Source organism: Pan troglodytes, chromosome 12 (assembly GCF_028858775.2).
Source record: "Pan troglodytes isolate AG18354 chromosome 12, NHGRI_mPanTro3-v2.0_pri, whole genome shotgun sequence".
Lineage (NCBI taxonomy): Eukaryota > Metazoa > Chordata > Mammalia > Primates > Hominidae > Pan > Pan troglodytes.
The window spans coordinates 25,588,954-25,612,342 of NC_072410.2; the positions used below are offsets into that span (position 1 = coordinate 25,588,954).

General features: G+C 36.3%; 1 protein-coding gene across 17 annotated transcripts in view; it reads left to right on the forward strand.

Moving 5' to 3' along the window:
• Positions 1-23,389, forward strand: part of LOC741694 (ankyrin repeat domain-containing protein 36B) — a 128,692-nt gene that overhangs the window by 15,181 nt on the left and 90,122 nt on the right. For all 17 annotated transcript variants that reach the window (XM_063789549.1, XM_063789550.1, XM_063789553.1 and 14 more), the window contains 10 exons: positions 14,776-14,804; positions 14,899-14,971; positions 16,642-16,670; positions 16,765-16,837; positions 18,504-18,532; positions 18,627-18,699; positions 20,382-20,410; positions 20,504-20,576; positions 22,266-22,294; positions 22,397-22,469. In XM_063789549.1, the coding sequence (XP_063645619.1) occupies positions 14,776-14,804; positions 14,899-14,971; positions 16,642-16,670; positions 16,765-16,837; positions 18,504-18,532; positions 18,627-18,699; positions 20,382-20,410; positions 20,504-20,576; positions 22,266-22,294; positions 22,397-22,469 (510 nt within the window). The remainder of the gene's footprint in view (positions 1-14,775; positions 14,805-14,898; positions 14,972-16,641; positions 16,671-16,764; positions 16,838-18,503; positions 18,533-18,626; positions 18,700-20,381; positions 20,411-20,503; positions 20,577-22,265; positions 22,295-22,396; positions 22,470-23,389) is intronic.

Here is a 23,389-nt window from a genome sequence, read left to right on the forward strand (position 1 = left end):
ATAGTTGATAGGGAATTTTTTTCCTGTGAAAACCATCAGTGAAGAGGCCATGTTGATCTAGGAAATATAAACATATTTATTTGGTGGCAGTAGAAATATAAAGCAGAAGCAGAAAAGAGGTACAGTTAATATGATTTAGTGAACATTGAATGTAAAACATTAGTGGGGAGAGAGAAATCTTGGATCATTCATAGGTTTCCAGGTTGTGTACTGGCCTTTATACTGCACACAAGAAAGGAGTAGGACATGTTCACTGACTGGAGAAGTACAGCTGGTCAACAGGGAAGAATAACTTCCCTTCCCTCCAAATCTGAGGTTGGAGATGCAGACGTAGAATGATGTTATTATAATTATTAGGCAAAGTCATCGATCTCAATGAGCTGTCCATGATGCAGATGTAGAATGAGAAGCTATCCTGTGACAAAACCCTGGGAATGTCAACTTTCCCTCCCCACCCCCAGGAAAAAAAGAGTTGGTGAAGGAGAATGAGCAGTGGCTAGAGAAAAGTAGGAGAGGAGTCAGAGGAAGTGATGTTGCAAAAATAAAAAAAGTGAGAATTTTAAGGAGGGAGTATGAATTCTAACAAGTAAGATTACTCAAAAGCCAATTAGATTTAACTTTTAAAAGCTCTTTGGCGGTACCCTTTTCAAAAGAACCATTTTTGAGGTGTAATGTGGGCTATTGATGTGATTGATATGTCTGTTGTCCAAATATGGAGGAACAAATCTACCAAGATCCTGCGTAACCCTTTTGTAACTGCAGAAGCTACGTGCACAGGGTCAGGGAAAATGGTCTTGACTTCTGAGTATATGTGCCCACACTTTTACAGAATTGTCAAAACCTAAGGGTAATGTGTGAGAAAAACTGTGGTCTTCTTATCTGCTCCTTGTGGAAATACTTAGTTTGTACTGAAATCCCTGATAAGTTCTTCTGGATGCATTCTGAAACAAAAGTCTGGCAGTAGTAACTGGAACCAGCTTGTCCAAAGCACATACATCCCGACTCTCTCCAACATGGAATCATAACACAGCCGCATTTCGAGAGTTTCAAGTTTCAATCAGAAGTAGTCTACAGACATGTGCATGTGTCTTTATAGCAGCATGATTTATAATCCTTTGGGTGTATACCCAGTAACGGGATGGCTGGGTCAAATGCTATTTCTAGTTCTAGATCCCTGAGGAATCGCCACACTGACTTCCACAAAGGTTGAACTAGTTTACAGTCCCACCAACAGTGTAAAAGTGTTCCTATTTCTCCACATCCTCTCCAGCACCTGTTGTTTCCTGACGTTTTAATGATTGCCATTCTAACTGGTGTGAGGTGGTATCTCACTGTGGTTTTGATTTGCATTTCTCTGATGGCCAGTGATGATGAGCATTTTTTCATGTGTTTTTTGGCTGCATAAATGTCTTCTTTTGAGAAGTGTCTGTTCATATCCTTCACCCACTTTTTGATGGGGTTGTTTTTTTCTTGTAAATTTGTTTGAGTTCTTTGTAGATTCTGGATATTAGCCCTTTGTCAGATGAGTAAGTTGCAAAAATTTTCTCCCATTCTGTAGGTTGCCTGTTCACTCTGATGGTAGTTTCTTTTGCTGTGCAGAAGCTCTTTAGTTTAATTAGATCCCATGTGTCAATTTTGGCTTTTGTTGCCATTGCTTTTGGTGTTTTAGACATGAAGTCCTTGCCCATGCCTGTGTCCTGAATGGTATTGCCTAGGTTTTCTTTTAGGGTTTTTATGGTTTTAGGTCTAACATGTAAGTCTTTAATCCATCTTGAATTAATTTTTGTATAAGATGTAAGGAAGGGATCCATTTTCAGCTTTCTACATATGGCTAGCCAGTTTTCCCAACACCATTTATTAAATAGGGAATCCTTTCCCCATTGCTTGTTTTTCTCAGGTTTGTCAAAGATCGACAGTTGTAGACATGCAGCATTATTTCTGATGGCTCTGTTCTTTTCCATTGGTCTATATCTCCATTTCGGTACCAGTACCATGCTGTTTTGGTTACTGTAGCCTTGTAGTATAGTTTGAAGTCAGGTAGCATGATGCCTCCAGCTTTATTCTTTTGGCTTAGGATTGACTTGGTGATGCGGGCTCTTTTTTGGTTCCATATGAACTTTAAAGTAGTTTTTTCCAATTCTGTGTAGAAAGTCATTAGTAGCTTGATGGGGATGGCATCGAATCTATAAATTACCTTGGGCAGTATGGCCATTTTCATGATATTGATTCTTCCTATCCATGAGCATGGAATGTTCTTCCATTTGTTTGTATCCTCTTTTATTTCATTGAGCAGTGGTTTGTAGCTATTCACAATAGCAAAGACATGGAACCAACCCAAATGTCCAACAATGATAGACTGGATTAAGAAAATGTGGCACATATACACCATGGAATACTATGCAGCCATAAGAAATGATGAGTTCATGTCCTTTGTAGGGACATGGATGAAGCTGGAAACCATCATTCTCAGCAAATTATGGCAAGGGCAAAAAACGAAACACCGCATGTTCTCACTCATAGGTGGGAATTGAACAATGAGAACACATGGACACAGGAAGGGGAACATCACCCACCGGGGACTGTTGTGGGGTCGGGGGAGTGGGGAGGGATAGCATTAGGAGGTCTACCTAATGCTAAATGATGAGTTAATGGGTGCAGCACACCAATATGGCACATGTATACATATGTAACAAACCTGCACTTTGTGCACATATACTCTAAAAGTATAAAAAAAAAAAAAAGAAGTAGCCTACAGACGAGCAGTTTGGAGAAGCTGACGTCTTTTATATAATGTCATGGAGAAAAATATAAGGTGATATGCTAAGTATACCAAGTCTCTGTGTTCTGGGACACTTTTTTTAGTGCAATTCCCTTTTCATGACCTCTTGTAATATCTCTGCTTTTACTGTTTTCTTTTGAATTTCATCCCTAAAGAAAATATTATTAGAACACATTTCTAACACAGGTATTTTTGACAACTATATAGGATTTTCTTTTAAGAGAATTAGCTACCTATTCTAAAGTATATCTGGTATTCTATTAATCTTTAATGCTAAACTTCTTTATATCTTTAGCACAGTGACAGTGTAAGTGATGCTGCTCCTTTAAGATTTTAAGTTTCTTTTAAATTTTCAAACTTTAAATGTCTTTTAAATTGTCAAATTAAGTTAAGACACTTAAGGTGTCTTTTAAATTTTCAAACGACATAGTTTTAATGTAAAACACTTTTCTGGTATTATATTTCTTCAAATATTGGTAATCTGTTACTTAGCTAGAATATTTGGTCAGTTGGATTACCACACCTTTAACCATCTATATATAAGTTTCTTGATTTTTTTTTTTTTGAGATTGAGTCTTTTGCTGTTTCCCAGGCTGGAGTACAATAGTGTGATCATAGCTCACTGCAGCCTCAAACTTCTGGGTTCAGGTGGTCCTCCTACCTCAGCCTCCTAAGTCACTGAGACTGCTACAAGCATATGCCACCACACCAAGCTAACTTTTTCATTTTTTATTTTTTAGAGACAAGGGTCTCTCTCTCTTACCCAGGCCAGTCTCAAACTTTTGGCTTCAAGTGATCCTCCTGCCTCAGCCTCCCAAAGTGCTGGAATTATGGTCATGAGCCATCGTGCTGGTCTATAACTTCCTTTATTCTCCAAAGTGAGTTTAAAGTCCTATTGGCCCTTAATAAGAAAAACCCACTGTTTGGGAGGAGAAGTGGATAACTCATCCTACATTTTAAATGCAGTTTTTGACTTTTTGACCTGTTCTATGAAGAACGGCCCTTAACAGATGATTTTTAGTTTTTATAGATATTTTTAGTTTTATAAGAACTTAAGAAAAAAGATTAGAAACAAATTAAATGAGCTCTATGATCGATAGTAAGTATTATATCCAATGGCTACATATATTTCTATAATTATCATAATGACCTGAATGATGCAAATTATTTTACTTATGTTTTTATTAATAGATTTTTTTTTGAGACTGAGTCTCGCTCTGTTGCCCAGGCTGGAGTGCAGTGGCGCGATCTCGGCTCACTGCAAACTCTGCCTCCTGGGTTCAAACGCTTCTCCTGCCTCAGCCTCCCAAGTAGCTGGGACTACAGGCCTGCACCACCACGCCCAGCTAATTTTTATATTTTTAGTAGAGACGCGGTTTCACTGTGTTAGCCAGGATGGTCTCCATCTCCTGACCTTGTGATCCACCCGCCCCAGCCTCCCAAAGTGTTTGGATTACAGGTGTAAGGCACCGCCCCCAGCCTACTAATGCATTTTAGAGACAGGGTCTCACTCTGTTTCCCAGGCTGGAGTGCAATGGTTGTTCACAGGCACAATCTCCACTGCAGCCTCAAACTTTTGATCTCAAGCAATCTTCCTGCCTCAGCCGTTGGAGTAGTTGGGACTACAGGTGCGTGTCATTGCACCTGGCCTGATCCCCAATTATTATAAAAGAAACCTTGGTGAGTTGAAGACAATTGTCTGTGATCTTTTTGTTTCTCTTCTAGAAGCTTTCATACTATGGGATATATTTTTAATCATCCGTATTCTCAAATTTGTATTCTGGTTAAAATAGGATTGCTGCTTGTTTTTCATTATTTTTTGGCATAATTATTTCTGTTCCCTTATGGATTTATTCATGCAGAAATACAGGAATCTCAAAGGCAACTGTTAAGGAAAACAGATGAGGGAAAGGTGTTTTATAAACAGCCTTCTGATCGTAGTCACAGGTCACATCACCTTAAAGAAAACTAATTTCATATAATGCCACTATGTCAGAGTTTCCCAAGACCACCTCTGTGTTTGGTGATTCACTTGGAAGGACTCAGCAAACAGTCCTACTCTGGGCTTTGATTTGTTACAGTGAAAGAATACAAAGTAAAATTGGCTCAGGGCAAAGGGGCATGTGGCAAGTCTTGGGGAAGCCAAGCACAAGCTTCCGGGAGCCCTCTCCTGTGGAGTTACCAGGATGTGCTGAATTCCTGTGGCTTCGAATTTTGACAGCACTTGGGCAATATTGTCTACCAGTATGAGTCTGACTAGAGACTTACACAGTATCCAAGGTTCTTATGGAAGCTAGTTACATAGGCATTCTGTCTCACACATTTACAAAAATTCCACACTTCCAGAAGAAAAGCAGCTGTTCAGAGTCAACCACATTGTTTATGCAAACAGTTTAGGTACAGTGAGCTACTTTTCTCAGGAAATGGTGACAAACCTTTAAAATGCAAATTTCCAAACACCAGCAAAGGGCCAGTTTTGCATGTAGGCCTTTCTAAGAATGACAGTCTTATGACTGTTATATGAATTATTTTCTTCACAGCAGTTACAGCCCCAACTTAATTTTAGGTGTCTTAAAAATTATATTTGATAGTGAATAACATGGTAATATAACATAGCATGATGCTTATTTCATTTGTGTCAGTTGCAACTTAATATGAAATACTAAGTTTCTGTGCTGTTAGATTTTGGAATTTTGGTGAATATTTAACAGGTCTCTGTACAGAAGTTACTATGGCAATATTAGGTAATTATAATCTGTTCTTATTCGATTAACCTTTCAGTAAAATGGTTAGATAAAATAAGTAATGATTTCTCATTTAAAATTAAAATAAAAAATTTGTTTCATTTTAATTATGTAGATGGTTCAGTTTTGTTTTATATTTTGTTAAATTTCTGTTTATAATTATGAAATTTAAAAAATAAATCATTTATCAGTTATTTTCTTGCCTGTTAATACAGTTAAGTTATTTGCTTTATGTGCTTTTATATACTATAATTCTGGAGAGAATATTCATATTGTGTTTCAAATTAAGTACGTCTTGCTATAATATATGGTAATATAATATAGCAATATATTAGTAATAGAAGATTCAGTGAAAGTCTTTTTAAAAAATTAACAACTTTATTTTAAGAGCAGTTTTATATTCTCAGCAATATTGAAAAGAACCTAAAGAGATTTTTCACATACGCCATCCCCCCTCACGTTCATAGCTCCCCCCATTTTCAATATCTCCCACCTGAGTGGTACATTTGTTACAATTGAGAAGCTTACATTGATGCATCATAATCACCCAAAGTCCATAGTTTATATTTAAGTTCCCTCTTGGTATTGTACCTTCTATAAAGCTGGACAAATGTATAATAAATGTACCCGCCATTAGAATACTTACGCTGCCCTGAAATTTGTCTCTTTTTTTATTCCTCCCTCACAACTAACCCCTGTCAACTACTAATATTTTTGCCGTCCCCATAGTTTTGATATGTCCAGCATAGTCATATATTAAGGATAACATAGTGGATATCTTTTTCAATATTACAAAACATAATTTCCAAGATAATTGAATGTATTCAATTAAGCTATCCATTGTGCTTTTTTGCTTTTAGTTTATTAATGTAGGATTTAATGGCATATGCTTTACATGTTGAAAAAGCATAATTTATATAGACATTTGCCACATAATGGGGAGGGTTGAGGAAAATGACTTCATGCTGTGTACTACACAGCACTAACTGGATCATCCTTTTCTGTGAGATGGGTCCAGAGAGACTAGCAGTGGAAAGGGACAATCTCAAGAGGTTGTACTTTATAAAACTGGAGTCAGAAAGTCTTTCCTATTTACCTTGCAGTTGGAAATAAGACCAGCTAATGAATACTATAGGCATACAAATATGTTTCTTATTCACCTTCTTTCTTTGAGCGATCACTTTGAAAACAGTCTATATTATTATAAGATGACTCACTTATAACTAGGTTCTCCATCATGAAAAATGCCAAGAGAGTCATACTATTTTTGTTTACATATAGTGACAAAGATTTGTTGTTGTTGTTGTTGTTTTTCCCACTAGGTAGTGAGACAACTGTTGGCACATCTTGGTAGCTCCAGTGAGTTTATGGTTCCTTTATATATATTTTATATATTAGAAAGTACTCCCTGGCAACTTGCCATACCATTCCCAGTATTTCTTTATAAGCTTCTCTCTGACAAGGAAACAACACTCAGATTGGATAAGCTTTTAAGGGAGTGATATTTTCTCTGTTTGTGTTTTTTTGAAGGAGCTAAAAATGAAAGCTGAATTTAAGGATTGTTTGTGCCTTACATAGGGTGAATGAATAGCTAGAACTAAGCAAACTTACCAGAATCTTCCCTAGGAGAGGATTAGTGAGAGTAAGGACACTGATCTCTCTTAGGCTCTTCCGCACTGGCAGCTGAAAAGTCTTTGCAGGGATCCTTGACCCTACTCTGTATCCTGTGTTTTGCCATAGAATAGAGTACAGTTTTCATAGACCTAGATTTTTTGAATTAGAGTGCTTTATCCTAAATAGTTTAAACTGAAGAGGTGGAGAAACTGTTGTGTTTCAACAAAATAAGTACAGTAATTTCCTCTTACACATGGGGGATACATTTCAAGACCCTTAGTGAATGCCTGAAAACATGAATAGTGCTGAACTCTATGTGTACAATAATTTTTAAAAATACATATATATCTATAATAAAATTTAATGCATAAATTAGGCACAATAAGAGATTAATAATATCTAATGGTAAAGTAGATCAATTGTAACAATATACTGTAATAAAAGTTATGTGAATGTGAGCTCACAAAATATCATGTACTATAGTCACCCTACTTTCTGCACTGATGTGAGATGATAAAATGGCTATGTGATAAGTGAGGCAAATGCAGTAGGCATTGCCATGTAGTCTTAGGCTACTATTGACCTTCTATTTGACTATATGTCAGAAAGAAGATCATCTGCTTCACGTGATCTTGGATCCGTGAACCATGATGATATTGTTGGTTGGATGTTAGGTACAGATTATGTCAATGACTAGTGAGCAGATATCATATATAATTTGTATGCACTTGACAAAGGGACGATTCACATCTTGGGCAGACTGGGATGTAATCGCTCAAATTTTGTCATACTACTCAGAATCTTAGGCAATTTAAACCTTATGATGTATATACATCTGGAATTTTATTTATGGACCATGGTTGACCATGGGTACCTGAATCTGCAGTCAATAAAACCACCAATGTCATATTATGAAATATATATTTGGTCTTCAACCCCATTTTCTGTCATACAACTCCTAAAATCCTCAGAATTTCCAACATGATATCATTTGTATGCTAATGATTGACTTATGACAGGCAGCCTCCAGATGGCTTCAGGGTGGGGCTCATCATCAGAGTGATCAGGGTGTGATTAGAGGGTTGGGACTTCCAGCCCCACCCCTCACCTCCTGGGATGTGAGAGGGGCTGAATGTTCAATTAATCAGTCATGCCTATGTAATGAAGCTTTCATAAAATCCCAAAAGGATTGGATTTGGAGAGCATCCAGGTAGCTGTATTCAGCTGCCTGGATCCTCTCCAATACATGAAGGCGTATGGAGAATACATGGATGTTCCCAGAGGGTGAGTGCCCTGGGAGGACATGGAAGCATGTTACTTTCCCCCCATATCTTGCACTATGCATCTCTTTATCTGTATCCTTTAATATTCTTTATAAGAAACTGGTAAATGTGTTTCCATGAGTTCTCTGAGCCACTCTAGTAAATTAATCAAACCGAAGAGGGGGTCCTGGGAAACCCAATTTGAAGTCCAACTGGAAGTTGATTAGAAGTTCTGGAGGCCCAGACTTGTAACTGCTGTTGGGGAATAGCCTTGTGGTACTGAGCCCTCAACCTGTGGGATCTGACACAATCCCCAAGTAGATAGTGCCAGAATTACAGGGCACCCATAGGAATTGATTGTTTGCTTGTTGCTGGGGAAAAATACATATTTGGTCACAGAAATCTTCTGTGTTGATGATTGTTGTTGCGGTGTGAGAGAAGAGGAACATCATGTTGAATATGTGTTTTCTACACATACAGCAGATAAGGGGGACTGCTGTTCTAGCTGCACCTGGTTCATTTGTCCAGAAATCATGTTCTTTGACAATGCCTGCTCATTATATTGATTCTACTAATGATGCTATTTTCTGTCAGTGTGATAGGATTCTGTTAGAATTATGACTATTTTATACTGCAATTCACATGTAAGGTAAACCAAATTTTGATAATATATTCTTCTTTGCATTTGATAAGTATATGCTAAGCACGTAAGAAAGGAAATAAGAGTTCTTAATTCATTAGTTGCCTACAAATAGTATAAATAATAATTTTAGTATAGCCTCCAAGTATGTTTCTAAAGAACTGCTTTGTAACAAATCATGAGAGTCTCTGTAATAAAGCATCAAAGTCTTATACTTTTTTTCCTATAAAGTCTAAGGCATGTACAAAAGTTCATGATTTTTTTTTCTTTTGAGATGAAGTCTCACTTTGTCACCCAGGCTGGAGTGGAATGGCACAATCTCGGCTCGCTGCAACCTCTGCCTCCTGAGTTCGAGCGATTCTCCTGTCTCAGCCTCCCGAGTAGCTGGGATTACATACGTGTGCCACCACACTCAGCTAATTTTTTTTTGTATTTTTGTTGAGATGGGGTTTCACCATGTTTGGCCAGGCTGGTCTCAAACTTTTGACCTCATGTGATCCACCCGCCTTGGCCTCCCAAAATGCTGAGATCACAGGCATGAGCCACTGTGCCCAGCCTGCATGATTTTTTTTTAATAAAGAGTCTTGCTATGTGGCCCAGGCTGTTCTCAAACTTCTGGGCTTCTCAAGTGATACTTCTGCCTCAGCCTTCTGAGTAGCTGAGATTACAGGAACAAGCCACTGTACATATATATATATATATACACACACACACACACCCCGAGTATATGCCCAGTAATGAGATTACTGGCTCAAATGGTATTTCCGGTTCTAGATCCTTGAGGAATCACCACACTGTCTTCCACAATGGTTGAACTAATTGACACTCCCACCAACAGTGTAAAAGCATTCCTATTTCTCCACATCTGCTCCAGCATCTGTTGTTTCCTGACCTTTTAACGATTGCCTTTCTAAATGGCATGAGATGTTATCTCATTGTGGTTTTGATTTGCATTTCTCTAATGATCAGTGATGATGAGCTTTTTTTCAGATGTTTGTTGGCTGCATAAATGTATTCTTTTGAGAAGTGTCTGTTCATATCCTTTGCCCACTTTTTGATGAGATTGTTTGTTCTTTTCTTGTAAATTTATTTAAGTTCCTTGTAGATTCTAGATATTAGGCCTTTTTCAGGTGGACAGATTGCAAACATTTCCTCCCATTCTGTAGGTTGCCTGTTCACTCTGATCATAGTATTGGAAGTTCTGGCCAGGGTAATCAGGTAAGAGAAAGAAATAAACGGTATTCAAATAGGAAGAAAGGAAGTCAAATTGTCTCTGTTTGCAGATGACATGATTGTATATTTAGAAAACCAAATTGTCTCAGCCCCAAATCTCCTTCAGCTGATAAGCAACTTCCTCATAGTCTCAGGATACAAAGTCAATGTGCAAAATTCACAAGCATTCCTATACACCAGTAATAGAGTGCTAAATCATGAGTGAAATCCGATACACAATTCCTACAAAGAGAATAAAATAGCAAGGAATACAACTCACAAGGGATTTGAAGGACCTCTTTAAGGAGAACTACAAACCACCACTCAAGGAAATAAGAGACACAAACAAATGGAAAAACATTCCATGCTCATGGTTAGGAAGAATCAATATCTTGAAAATGGCCATACTGCCCAAAGTAATTTGTAGGTTCAATGCTATACCCATCAAGCTACCATTGACTTTCTTCACAGAATTAGAAAAAACTACTTTAAATTTCATATGGAACCAAAAAAAGAGCCCATATAGCCAAGACAATCCTAAGCAAAAAGAACAAAGCTGGAGGCATCATGCTACCTGACTTCAAACTATACTACAAGGCTACAGTAATGAAAACAGCATGGTACTGGTACCAAAAGAGATATATAGACCAATGGAACAGAACAGAGGCCTCAGAAATAATGCCATACACCGACACCATCTGATCTTTGACAAACCTGACAAAAGCAATGGGGAAAGGATTCCCTATTTAATAAATGGTGTTGGGAAAACTGGCTAGCCTTATGCAGGAAACTGAAACTGGACCCCTTCCTTACACTTTATACAAAAATTAACTCAAGATGCATTAAAGACTTAAAATTAAGTTCTCAATGTATAAAAACCCTTGATGAAAACCTAGGCAGTACCATTCAGGACATAGGCATGGGCAAATACTTCATGACTAAAACACCAAAAGCAATGGCAACAAAAGCCAAAATTGACAAATGGGACCTAATTAAACTAAAGAACTTGTGTGCAGTTTTATTTGGGAGTGTGTGTGGGGTACCTCTGAGTTTTAAAAATGAAGAAAGTAAGTAGTCATGCTTTCCTGACTCTTTGGTAGACATAGCCTTTAAGACAGACATTCTGAGCTGTTATGGTCTTAGGGTTCTCTATACTACTAAAACTTATTGACGACATGTAACCAAGAACTGGAATTAAATTTTTTTTAAAAAAGAAAAAGAAATCACCCAAATGCACATTAAAAACCTCTTACAACATATGTGCATATTCCTAGATAACATGTAGAACTTGATTTTGTGTATTAAAACCTTGTAGAAAAGTTCAGACAGTGCACACAATGACTGCAACTTGGTCTTTGTAAAATCAGTGATATATATATATCAGATCTATCCATGTTGACCCAGTGAGGTATTTGATTTATTGTATGATCTAATGATATGCCATGTGATGACTGCAGCATATTTAATTATGCTCTCTTCATGTTGATACCATATGGACATAAATATGGTGACATACCAGCATGGATATGCTTATGTGGTTGCTTTTATTCATTTGTATTATATTAGAAATGAAACAGAAGTATTGGAAATCCTAGCAAGCATAGCTGCATCTCTCCCATGGCTACGTTGATTGCAACTGTTTCTCCCTTAAAGCATGTATTTTTGACATGTCATGACCCTGAGAAAATCCAGTGTGTGCTTTTCAGAGAATGACAGTAAGGAGTGGAAATGGCCAATGGTCAAAGTGTTACTTGTCCTCTTGGCTCCCCTTCATGAATGTTAAACCCTAAACTACTCAGATCACAATTTAGAACCCCTTTGTTGATCCTTATAGAGTGTTCCCAGATGTCAAATGACAAATAGGACTTTGATGAAGAAACACCCTGTAAAGCCATATTGCTCTGGTTTTTGTGTGTGTGAGTGTGTGTGTGTGTGTGTGTGTATGTGTGTGTATTTTTTTCTCTTCTGAAAACTGTAAATAGAGGAATTTTCATTACAAGTGAAAATATTTCTGTTCCATATTTATTTCCTGTCTAACGTACTTTGCTCTTCTTGGATCTAGTAAGGATCTCAGCTTGTCTTTTTTATACCTGCAAAAAATTATGTCAGTGCTTCATTTTTCATGTCAATTACTGACATGTTCTCAAGTCTTCACAAGTTGTTTCTGAAGATTTTGGTGCATCAAGGAGAGACTGTCATTGTAGTTGAATAAGTTTTTAAATAGGTTATATTCAATAAAATTTCAGAGCTTGTTTCTCTGGAAAGCATAAACATAGTGGTGCTATGGGTAGTTAAACATAAAATAGTTCCACAAAGTGTTGTGTACATAAAAGTGTTCATATCCTGGAAAATCCTAGTTTATTGCTCAGTACTGTCTGCTGGAGAGGAAAACAGGTAAGATAGGCTGCTGAGCCTATGATAATAACTCATAATATGAGGTGAAAGCATAGAGACAAAATGAGAGATGATAGATACTCAAACCGATGTGAGTGAAGAACAGCTGTGAAAGAGTGTCTATGGGAGAGAGGAGGCCATGGGGCTGCTTTTGTGAAGAAGGAATTTGTACACATTAGTCAAGTGTCTGACACATTTAACATTTTAATAAAGCAAAACCTTATCTTCACATGTGTCAGAATGGGATTGTACAGATGTCACATACAGTGGTGGTGAAAATAATGAAGAAATGAATGTGGAGGTCAAAGAATCAAGTCCACCAATATGGATATTAGATTTATGAACGAAAAAAATGTATGTCAAATTGGGCAGGTGTAAACAAAGAAAGCAGCTAGTGAGGTAATTTGGAGGTTTCTGATGAGGAGACTTGTGGGAAGTCGCTTAATGGAAAGCAGAAGCAGAAGTTAGAAGGATGAGGGTAACCCACAGGGTCTCATTTCTTCTCCCTAGAAGTTTTGCACATCAATGATACATGCTTCGTTCACATCAGATTTTTGTTTTTTGTTTTTGTTTTTGGAAAGCTGTGTTTGCTGAGGTAGTTATTTTGTAAAAGAACCTGAGAGACCCCGATGGTATATCATGTGAAACTAGATTTAAAAAAAAAAGGAATCAAAGAATGCATTTTTAGAGTACTAAACAGATAACTGCCAATAATCATGACAATCATGACATATGTATATATATGTATTATGTCATATTGGTTGGTTATTTATAAGAAAAGAAGTCTCTAGTGATTTAGAAACTTTGTTTAGTTTATTTTCATAGGAATCTGATTACACATTATTTCACTGATGTGTATGTTTTTGCAAAAGTGGACGAAGAGACAGTGAGAAGGTAGAACTGCTGAATCCAGGAAATGTAAAAACATCAGGAGTCTTCATGAGTATAAATAAAATGATTTTTTAAATTATAACTCTTAGATTAAGTGAACTCACTTCAGATGCATTTAGAATATTTGCATGAGGGATGATTTGATTTTTGGCTGCTCCAGGAACTACTGGAAGCAGGAAAGAGTGATAGAATTGGGATAAGCCACAGTGACTCATTGCTCCTCTTTGTTACCATTGGGCACCAGAGGTATATTTTTTGTTGATATTCGTTATTCAAATGTGATAAATGTGAATATGCATACATTGGCTTTGTTTTTCAAGGAGCTATTGGATAAAATAGCAACTTAATAAAAATTCTCTAGAGAATAACATGATACTTTAACCAGACTATTTTAGAAGTGAAAATAATGTTGAATTCATTACTTGACTCCCAAATGGTTATTTTCAAGGAATATTGGAGTGATTTCAAGATGTAAAAGCTTATTCATATCTAATGCTTGTAGAAACTTTATTTTGTAAAAGTATGTCAACTTTGGTAATTTATTACACTTTTTGATGAAGTTTATATATTATACCTTGTTGCAATGAGTGGATGAAGGAACTTTTGGAAGGCTAAACTAGAAGATACAAGAGATGTAGGCACATTATTACACCATATGGGTGTGAGAAATAATGAATATTACATACTAGAATTCACCAAACATATATCCAAGCTGATTAAGTTAGGACACTTCCACTGAAGAGATTTCAACTAAAGTGTCATTATAATTGTGTACCTTCTCACTGATCAATCAAGTTAAAAAGCATGATGAATGTTTGCAGTAAAATGTTCCAAATCATTCTGATATCTTGCATGAAAGACATGCGGGTGCATGTATCACCTGCTTTGACGCTGATTCCCAGGTGTATGAGTTGGACTCTGATTTTAGATCACATTTGTCCTCATCACTCAGCATATCCACATTGATATTGACATGGTTTTATTTTAGTTTTAGACATATGGAGAAAGTCATATCACATTTGAAATTGTCAGTGTATATTTCTTGAAGCCTGTATTCCTATTTTCTTCAGTGTATTTCCTTCATGTTTAGTCCCAAGAAACAAAGTATAAAATATCAAAGCCTACAGTAATACAGGCAGGAGTACAAAACTTGATGCTAACATGCTATCCATGCATTAATGTATGGATAACATTATCATAGTTACATATGATTGATTATGTATCCCTTTTGCTTTTCAGTGTCTCCTCAGAAACAACCAGCTGAGAAGGTAATTAAAGTCTCATTTATATGTTGAACTATTAACTGTATAGTCTATGAAACCTACTTTACATATTGATTATTTTGTTTCAAATCCCATTCAGGCTACAAGTGATGACAAAGATTCTGTTTCAAATATAGCCACAGAAATAAAGGAGGGACCTATATCTGGGACAGGTAATTTTGCAAAACACATCTAATGTCATGTTCCATCAAGATAGAAGAGAAATTCCCTTCCCCAAATAAATCAGTGGGGAGTTCATCTAAGCTGCACGTTCTGATTCAGTACACCTGAGATTCTTCATTTGTAGTGAGTTCTCAGGTGACTCTGATGCTGCTGGTCCTTGGTCATGATCTGAGTAGTAAGATTGTAGGCTTCCTTACATTGAAATTGGGAAGAAGAAACATTGGAGAGCAGTTCAACACATACCAGGCTAAGGGAGCAGCATAATTTTGCTTTAATTTTACAGCATGTTTCCATCAAGAGGGAAAAGAGAACGAGATGAAGTAATAGATATTATAGGCATCATATCATATTGTTATCAACAGAGGGAAAAGTGATCCTAATAACTCCATAAACACTGTAGAATGAGAGCTAAGAAGACCACTGATGTAGCAATTATTTTCCTCAAGGAAGAGGGATTGTGAGGCAGGAAGGAGGAAAAAGAAGAAGGTATTTATGTAATTTTGGGGTTTCTGCTGAGGAAACCTGAGTGAACTCATTTCAGATGCATTTGGAATATTTGCATAAAAGAAGATTTGATTTTGGCTGCTCTGAGAACTACTGGAAGCAGGAAACAATGCTAGAATCGGGATAAACCACAGTGACTCATTACTCCTCTTTGTTACTATTAGGCATCAGAGATACATGTTTTGTTGACTTTACTTATAAAAATGAGATAAACTTGCATATGAATACATTGGCTTCCTTGTTCAAGGAGCTAACTCTTGGATAAAATAGCTATTTAATGAAACTTCCTTAGAGACTAACATGATACTCCCAACAAGGCTATTTTAGAAACAAAAATGATGTTGAATTCTAATTAACTCCTAAAGTGGTGATTTTCAATGAATATTGGAGTGATTTCTGAATGTAAAACTTATTAATATCTAATGCTTGTAGCAGTTTTACTTTGTAGAAGTATGTTAACATTGGTAATTGATATTTTTATTGAGGCTAATACATTATCGTTTGTTGCCATGAGTGGATGAAGAAACTTTCAGAAGGCTAAACTAGTGGATACAAGATACTTAGGCAAATTATTACACCACATGGGTGTGAGAAATAATGAATATTATCTACTAGATTTCAGGAAACATATATCCAAGGTGATCAATTTAGGACATTTCCACCAAAGAGACGTGAAGTGTACATTTAACTGAATTGTCATCGTAATTGTGTACCTTCTAGTTATTGGGCAAGTTAAAGGGCATAATGAACGTCTGTAGTATAATGGTGTAAATCCTTCTGATTTCTTGCAAGAAAGACATGCGGGATCATGTACCACCTGCTTTGACATTGATTCTCAGGTGTGTGAGTTACTCCTCTGATTTGTCCTCATCACTCGGCAGATCCACATTGATATTGACACGGTTTTATTTTAGTTTCAGATGTATCACAAATCATACCATGTTTGAAATTGTAAGGGTATATTTTGCGAAGGCTGTATTCCTTTTTTTTTCAGTGTATTTCTGTCGTGTTCCAGTCTCCAGACAAAAAGTGGAAAACATCAAAGCCTACACTAGTACAGGCAGGAAGATACAGCTTGATGCTAACACTGCATGAATGTATGGATAAATTTATCATATGTACATGTGAGTGATTATGTTTCCCTTTTGCTTTTCAGTGTCTTCTCAGAAACAACCAGCTGAGAAGGTAATTAAAGTCTCATTTATATGTTGAACTATTAACCGTATAGTCTATGAAACCTACTTTACGTATTGATTATTTTGTTTCAAATCCCATTCAGGCTACAAGTGACGAGAAAGATTCTGTTTCAAATATAGCCACAGAAATAAAGGAGGGACAACAATCTGGGACAGGTAATTTTGCAAAACACATTTAATGTCATGTTCAGTCAAGATAGAAAAGTACTTCTCTTCCCCGAACAAATCAGCGGGGGATTCATTGAAGCTGCACATTCTGATTCAGCAGGCCTGAGATTCTTTAGTTCTCAGGTGACACTGATGCTGCTGGTCTTCGACATGATCTTTGCAGTAAGATTATAGACTTCCCCACATTGAAATTGGGAAGAAGAAACGTTGGAGAGCCATTAAAGACATAAGGAGTCAGGGGACAGCATAATTTTGCATTAATTCTACAGCATGTTTTCACCAAGGGTGGAAGGAGAAAGAGATGAAGTATAGATTTTACAGACATCACATCGTATTGCTAAAAACAGATGGGGAAATCATGGTAATAACCCATAAACACTGTAGAACGAGAGCTAAGGAGACCACTGATGTAGTGATGACTTTCCTCAAGGAAGAGGATTGTCAGGCAGGAAGGAGGGAAAATAGGAAGTTATTTATGTAATTTCGGGGTTTCTTCTGAGGAAACCTGAGTTCAGTTGCATATTCGAACATTTTTGTAAAAGAAGCTTTGATTTTGGCTGCTTTAGGAAACAGTGGAAGCAGGAAGGAGTACTAGAACTGGGATAAACCACAGCGACTCATTACTCCTCTTTGTTACTGTTGGGCATCAGAGATATACGTTTTGTTGATATTAGTTATTCAAATGAGATAAACATGAATATGCGTATATTGGCTTTGCTTTTCAATTAACTAACTTTTGGATAAAAATAGCAATTTAATGAAAATGCTTTAGAGAATAACATGATATTTTATACCAGACTATTTTAGAAAAAAAAATAATGTTGAATTCATTAATTGACTTTTAAAATTCTTATTTTCAATGAATATTGGAGTGATTTCCAAATGTAAAAGGTTAGTCATATCTAATGCTTGTAGCAACTTTATTTTGTATAAGTATGTCAAATTTGATCATTTATTATACTTTTTGATAAGGTTTATGTATTATATTTGTTGCAATGAGTGGATGAAGAACCTTTCTGTAGCCTAAACTAGAGGACACAACAAATGTAGGCACATTATTACACCACATGGGTTTGAGAAATAAAGAATATTATATACAGGATTATCCCAACCTATATCCAAGCTGTTGAAGCTGCGACACTTCCACCGAGGACTTGTGAAGTGTACATTCTACTAAAGTGTCATTGTCATTGTGTACCTGCTCAATTACGAGGCAAGTTAAAGAGCGTGATGAATACTTGCAGCATAATGGTATAAATCCCTCTGATGTCTTGCATGAAAAACATGCAGTAGCATTTAGTACCTTCTTTGACATTGATTCCTGGGTGTACGAGTTGCTCCTCTGATTTTAGATCACATTTCTTTTCATCATTCAGCATATCCACATTGATATTGACACTTTTTATTTCAGTAATACACACATGACGCATAATACCTCTTTGTAATTTCTGACTGTATATTTTCTGGAAGCGTGTATTCCTATTTTCTTCAGCATATTTCCTCATGTTCCTGTCCCAAAGACACAAACTGTAAAACATCAAATCCTACACTAGTGCAGGCGGGAGGATACAGCTTGATGCTAACACTGCATGAATGTATGGACGACTTTGTCATATTTACATATGATGAATTATATATTTCTTTTACTTTTCAGTGTCTCCTCAGAAACAATCGGCCTGGAAGGTAGTTACTCTTTCATTTATATTTTGAATTATTTATTTTATAGCCTATGAAATATATATTATGTATTGACTATTTTGTTTCTCTTTCCATTCAGGTTATATTTAAAAAGAAAGTTTCTCTTTTGAATATTGCCACAAGAATAATGGGCGGTGGGAAATCTGGAACAGGTAATTTGGCAATACACATTTAATGTCATGCGCACTCAAGACAGAAGAGAACGTCCCACCCCTGAATAGATCAGTGGGGTGTCATTGAAAATGCACTTTCTGATTCAGCAGGCCTGAGATTGTGCATTTCTAGTAAGTTGTCAGGTGGTGCTGATGCTGCTGGTCCTCGGTCATGATCTTAGTAACAAGCTTATAGAGTTCCCAACATTGAAATTGGATAGAAGAACCATTGGAAAACAGTTGAAGACATAAGAGGATCGGGGGACAGCATAATTTTGCTCTTATTTCAGAGCATGTTTCTATGGAGAGGGGAAGGAGAAAGAGAAGAAGTAACAGAAATTATAGATGTCAGATGGTACTGCTAAAACCAGAGGGAGGAAGTTGTCATAATAACCCGTAGACACTGGAGAATGAGAAACAAAGTGACCACTGATGTAGTAATTATTTTCATCAAGAAAGAGGGATTGCAAGGCAAGAAAGAGGGGAAGGAAGAAGTTATTTAGGTAATTTTGGGGTTTCTGCTGAGGAAACCTGAGTGAACTCACTTCAGATGCATTTAGAATGTTTGCATACCAGAAGATTTGATTTCTGACTGCTCCGATGACTACCAGAATCAGGAAGGAGTGCTAGAGTTGGGATAAACCACAGTGCCTCATTCCTGTTTATTAGTATCAGACATCAGACATATATTTTTTATTAGTTATTCAAATGAGTTTAAATTTAATATGACTATATTAGCTTTTTTCCAAAGCTTTTTTCCAAAGCATTTTCCAAATGCTTTTTCATTAAAATAGCTATTTAGTGAAAATTCTTTATAATACAATGATATTCCAGAGTAGACTAATTTTGCAGACAAAAATAATGTTAAATGTATTAATTGAATCCTAAAATGGTTATTTTCAATGAATATTGGACTGATAGCCAAATGTAAAAGCTTATTAATATCTAATGCCAGGAGCCATTGCATTTTGTATAAATATGTGTAATTTATTGTACTTTTAGATGAGGTTTATATATTATACCTTCCTGCCATTAGTGGATGAAGAAAATTTCTGAAGGCTAAACTAGAGGATACAAGAAATGTAGGCAGATTATTACACCACATGGATATTATAAATAATGAATACTATCTACTAGGATTCACCAACCATATATCCAAGCTGATCAATTTAGCTCCCTTCCACTTAAGAGACGTGAAGTGTACATTCATCTGAAGTGTCATTGTAATTGTGTACCTTCTCAGTTATCAGGCAAGCTAAAGAGCATGATGAATGTTTGTAGTATACTAGTGTAAATCCTTTTGATACCTTGCATGAAAGACATGGAGGATCATGTAGCACCTGCTTGGACATTGATTCTCAGGTGTATGAGTTGCTCCTCTGATTTTAGATCACATTTGTCCTCATCATTCGGCATATTCACATTGATACTAACACTGTTTCATTTTAGTTTTAGACATATGAAAAATCATACCATGATTGACATTGTAGGGGTTTGTTTTGTGAAACCTGTATTTCTTTTTTTTCAGTGTATTTCTGTCATGTTCCAGTCCCCAGACACAAAAATCAAAGCCTATACTAATACAGGCAGGGGGATACAGCTTGATGCTAACACTTCATGAATGTATAGATAACTTTATCATATTTACATATGAGTGATTATGTATCCCTTTTGCTTTTCAGTGTCTTCTCAGAAACAACCAGCCTCAAAGGTAATTAAATTCTCATTTATATTTTGTATTAGTAACTGTATAGTCCATGAAAGATACTTTCTTTATTGATAATTTGCTTCAAATTACTTTCAGGCTGCAAGTGACAAGACAGATTCTGCTTTGAATAAAGCTACAGAAATAAAGGATGGACTACAATGTGGGACAGGTAATTTTGCAAAACACATTAAATGTCATGTTCAGTCCAGATAGAAAAGAACTTCTCTTACCTGAATAAATCAGCGGGGGGCTCATCAAAGCTGCACATTCTGATTCAGCAGGCCGGAGATTCTTCATTTGTAATATGTTCTCGGGTGACGCTGATGCTGCTGGTCTTGGACATGATCTTCGCAGTAAGATTATAGACTTCCCCACATTGAAATTGGGAAGAAGAAACATTGGAGAGCAGATCAAGACATAAGAGGCTCAGGGGACAGCATAATTTTACTTTAATTCTACAGCATGTTTTCACCAAGGGTGGAAGGAGAATGAGTTGAAGTATAGATTTTACAAACGTCACATCGTATTGATAAAAACAGACGGAAAACTGATCGTAATAACCAGTAAAAATTGTAGAACGAGAACTAATGAGACCACTGATGTAGCAATTATTTTCCTCAAGGAAGAGGGATTGTGAGGCAGGAAGGAGGGAAAAGAAGAAGTTATTTATGTAATTTTGGGGTTTCTGCTGAGGAAACCTGAGTGAACTCACTTCGGATGCATTTAGCATATTTACACAAAAAAGATTTGATTTTGGCAGCTCCAGGAACTACTGGATGAAGCAAAGAAAGCTAGAATTGGGATAAACCACATTGACTAATTACTTCTCTTTGCTACTATTAGGCATAAGACATATATCTTTTGTTGATTTTTGTTATAAAAATTAGATAAGCTTGAATATCAATACATTGGCTTCTTTCATCAAAGAGCTATCTCACGGATAAAATAGCTATTTAATGAATATTATTTAGAGAATAGTATGATCCTCCTAACAAGACAATTTTAAAAACAAATATAATGTTGAGTTCATCAACTGACTCTTAAAATGGTCATTTTCAATGAATATTGGAGTGATTTCCAAATATAAAAGCTTATTAATATCCAATGCTTTTAGCAGTTTTATTTAGTAGAAGTATGTCAAAATTGATAATTGATGATGCTTTTTATTGAGGTTTATATATTATACTTTGTTGCCATGAGTGGATGAAGAAATGTCCGGGAAGGCTAAACTAGAGAATACAGGAAACTTAGGCAAATTGTTGCACCACATGGATATGAGAAATAATGAATATTATTTACTCAGATTCAGGAAACATATATCCAAGCTGATCAATTTAGGACACTTCACTGAAGAGACAGAGACATGACGTGTACATTCAACTGAAGTGTCACTGTAATTGTGTACCTTCTCAGTTACTGGGCAAGTTAATGAACATGATGAATGTTTGCAGTATAATGGTGTAAGTCATTTGGATATCTTGCATAAAAGACATGTGGGTGCATGTGCCACCTGCTTTGACATTTTCCCAGGTGATTGAGTTTCCCCTCTGATTTTTGATCACATTAGTCGTGATCACTGGGCATACCCTTTTTGATATTGACACTGATTTATTTTTCTTTTAGATATACGAGAAATCATATTATGTTTGAAATAGTTAGGAATATATCGTGACACATCTATTTCTGTTTTCTTTAGTATATTTGTGTCATGCTCCTGGCTTAAGACATAAAGTAGAAAATATCAAAGCCTACACTAATACAGGCAGGCGGATACAGCTTGATGCTAACACCGCATGAATGTATGGAAAACTTTATCATATTTACATATGAGTGATTATGCATCCCTTTTGCTTTTCAGTGTCTTCTCAGAAACAACCAGCCTTGAAGGTAATTAAACTCTCATTTATATTGTGAACTAGTAAATCTATAGTCTATGAAACATACTTCATTTACTTATTTATTTATTATTTTCTTTCAAATTCAATTCAGGCTACAACTGACGAGGAAGGTTCTGTTTCGAATATAGCCACAGAAATAAAGGATGGAGAAAAATCTGGGACAGGTAATTTTGCAAAACACATTCAATGTCATGTTCAATCCAGATAGAAAAGAACTTCTCTACATCTAATAAATCAGCGCAGGGCGGGTGGGGGGCTCGCCGAAGCTGCACATTCTGATCCAGCGGGTCTGAGAGTCTTCATTTGTAATAAATTATTGGGTGACGCTAATGCTGCTGGCTTGGAACGTGATCTTCGCAGTAAGATTATATACTTCCCCACATTGAAATTGGGAAGAAGAAATATTGGAGAGAGGTTCAAGACATAAGGGGCTCTGGGGAACAGCATAGTTTTGCTTTAATTCTACACCGTGGTTTCACTAAGGGTGGAAGGAGAAAGAGAGGAAGTATAGATTTTACAGACGTCACATCGTACTGCAAAGAAAAGACAGAAAACTGATAGTAATAACCCATAGACACTGTAGCACGAGAACTAAGGAGACCCCTGATGTAGCAATTATTTTCCCAAGGACGAGGGATTGTCAGGCAGGAAGGAGGGAAAAGAAGTTATTTATATAATTTAGGGGTTTCTGCTGAGAAAATCTGAGTGAACTCACTTCACATGCATTTGGAATATGTGCTTAAAAAATATTAGATTTTGGCAGCTCCAGGAACTATTGGAAGCAGGAAACAATGCTAGAATTGGGATAAAGCACACTGACTCATTACTCCTTTTTGTTACTATTAGGCATCAGAGATACATGTTTTGTTGATTTTAGTTATAAAAATGAGATAAACTTGAATATGAATACATTGGCTTCCTTGTTCCAGGAGCTACCTCTTGGATAAAATAGCTATTTCACGAAACTTCTTTAGAGACTAACATGATACTCCCAAGAAGGCTATTTTAGAAACAAAAATTATGTTGAATTCTAACTAACTCCTAAAATGGTCATTTTCAATGAATATTACAGTGATTTCTGAAT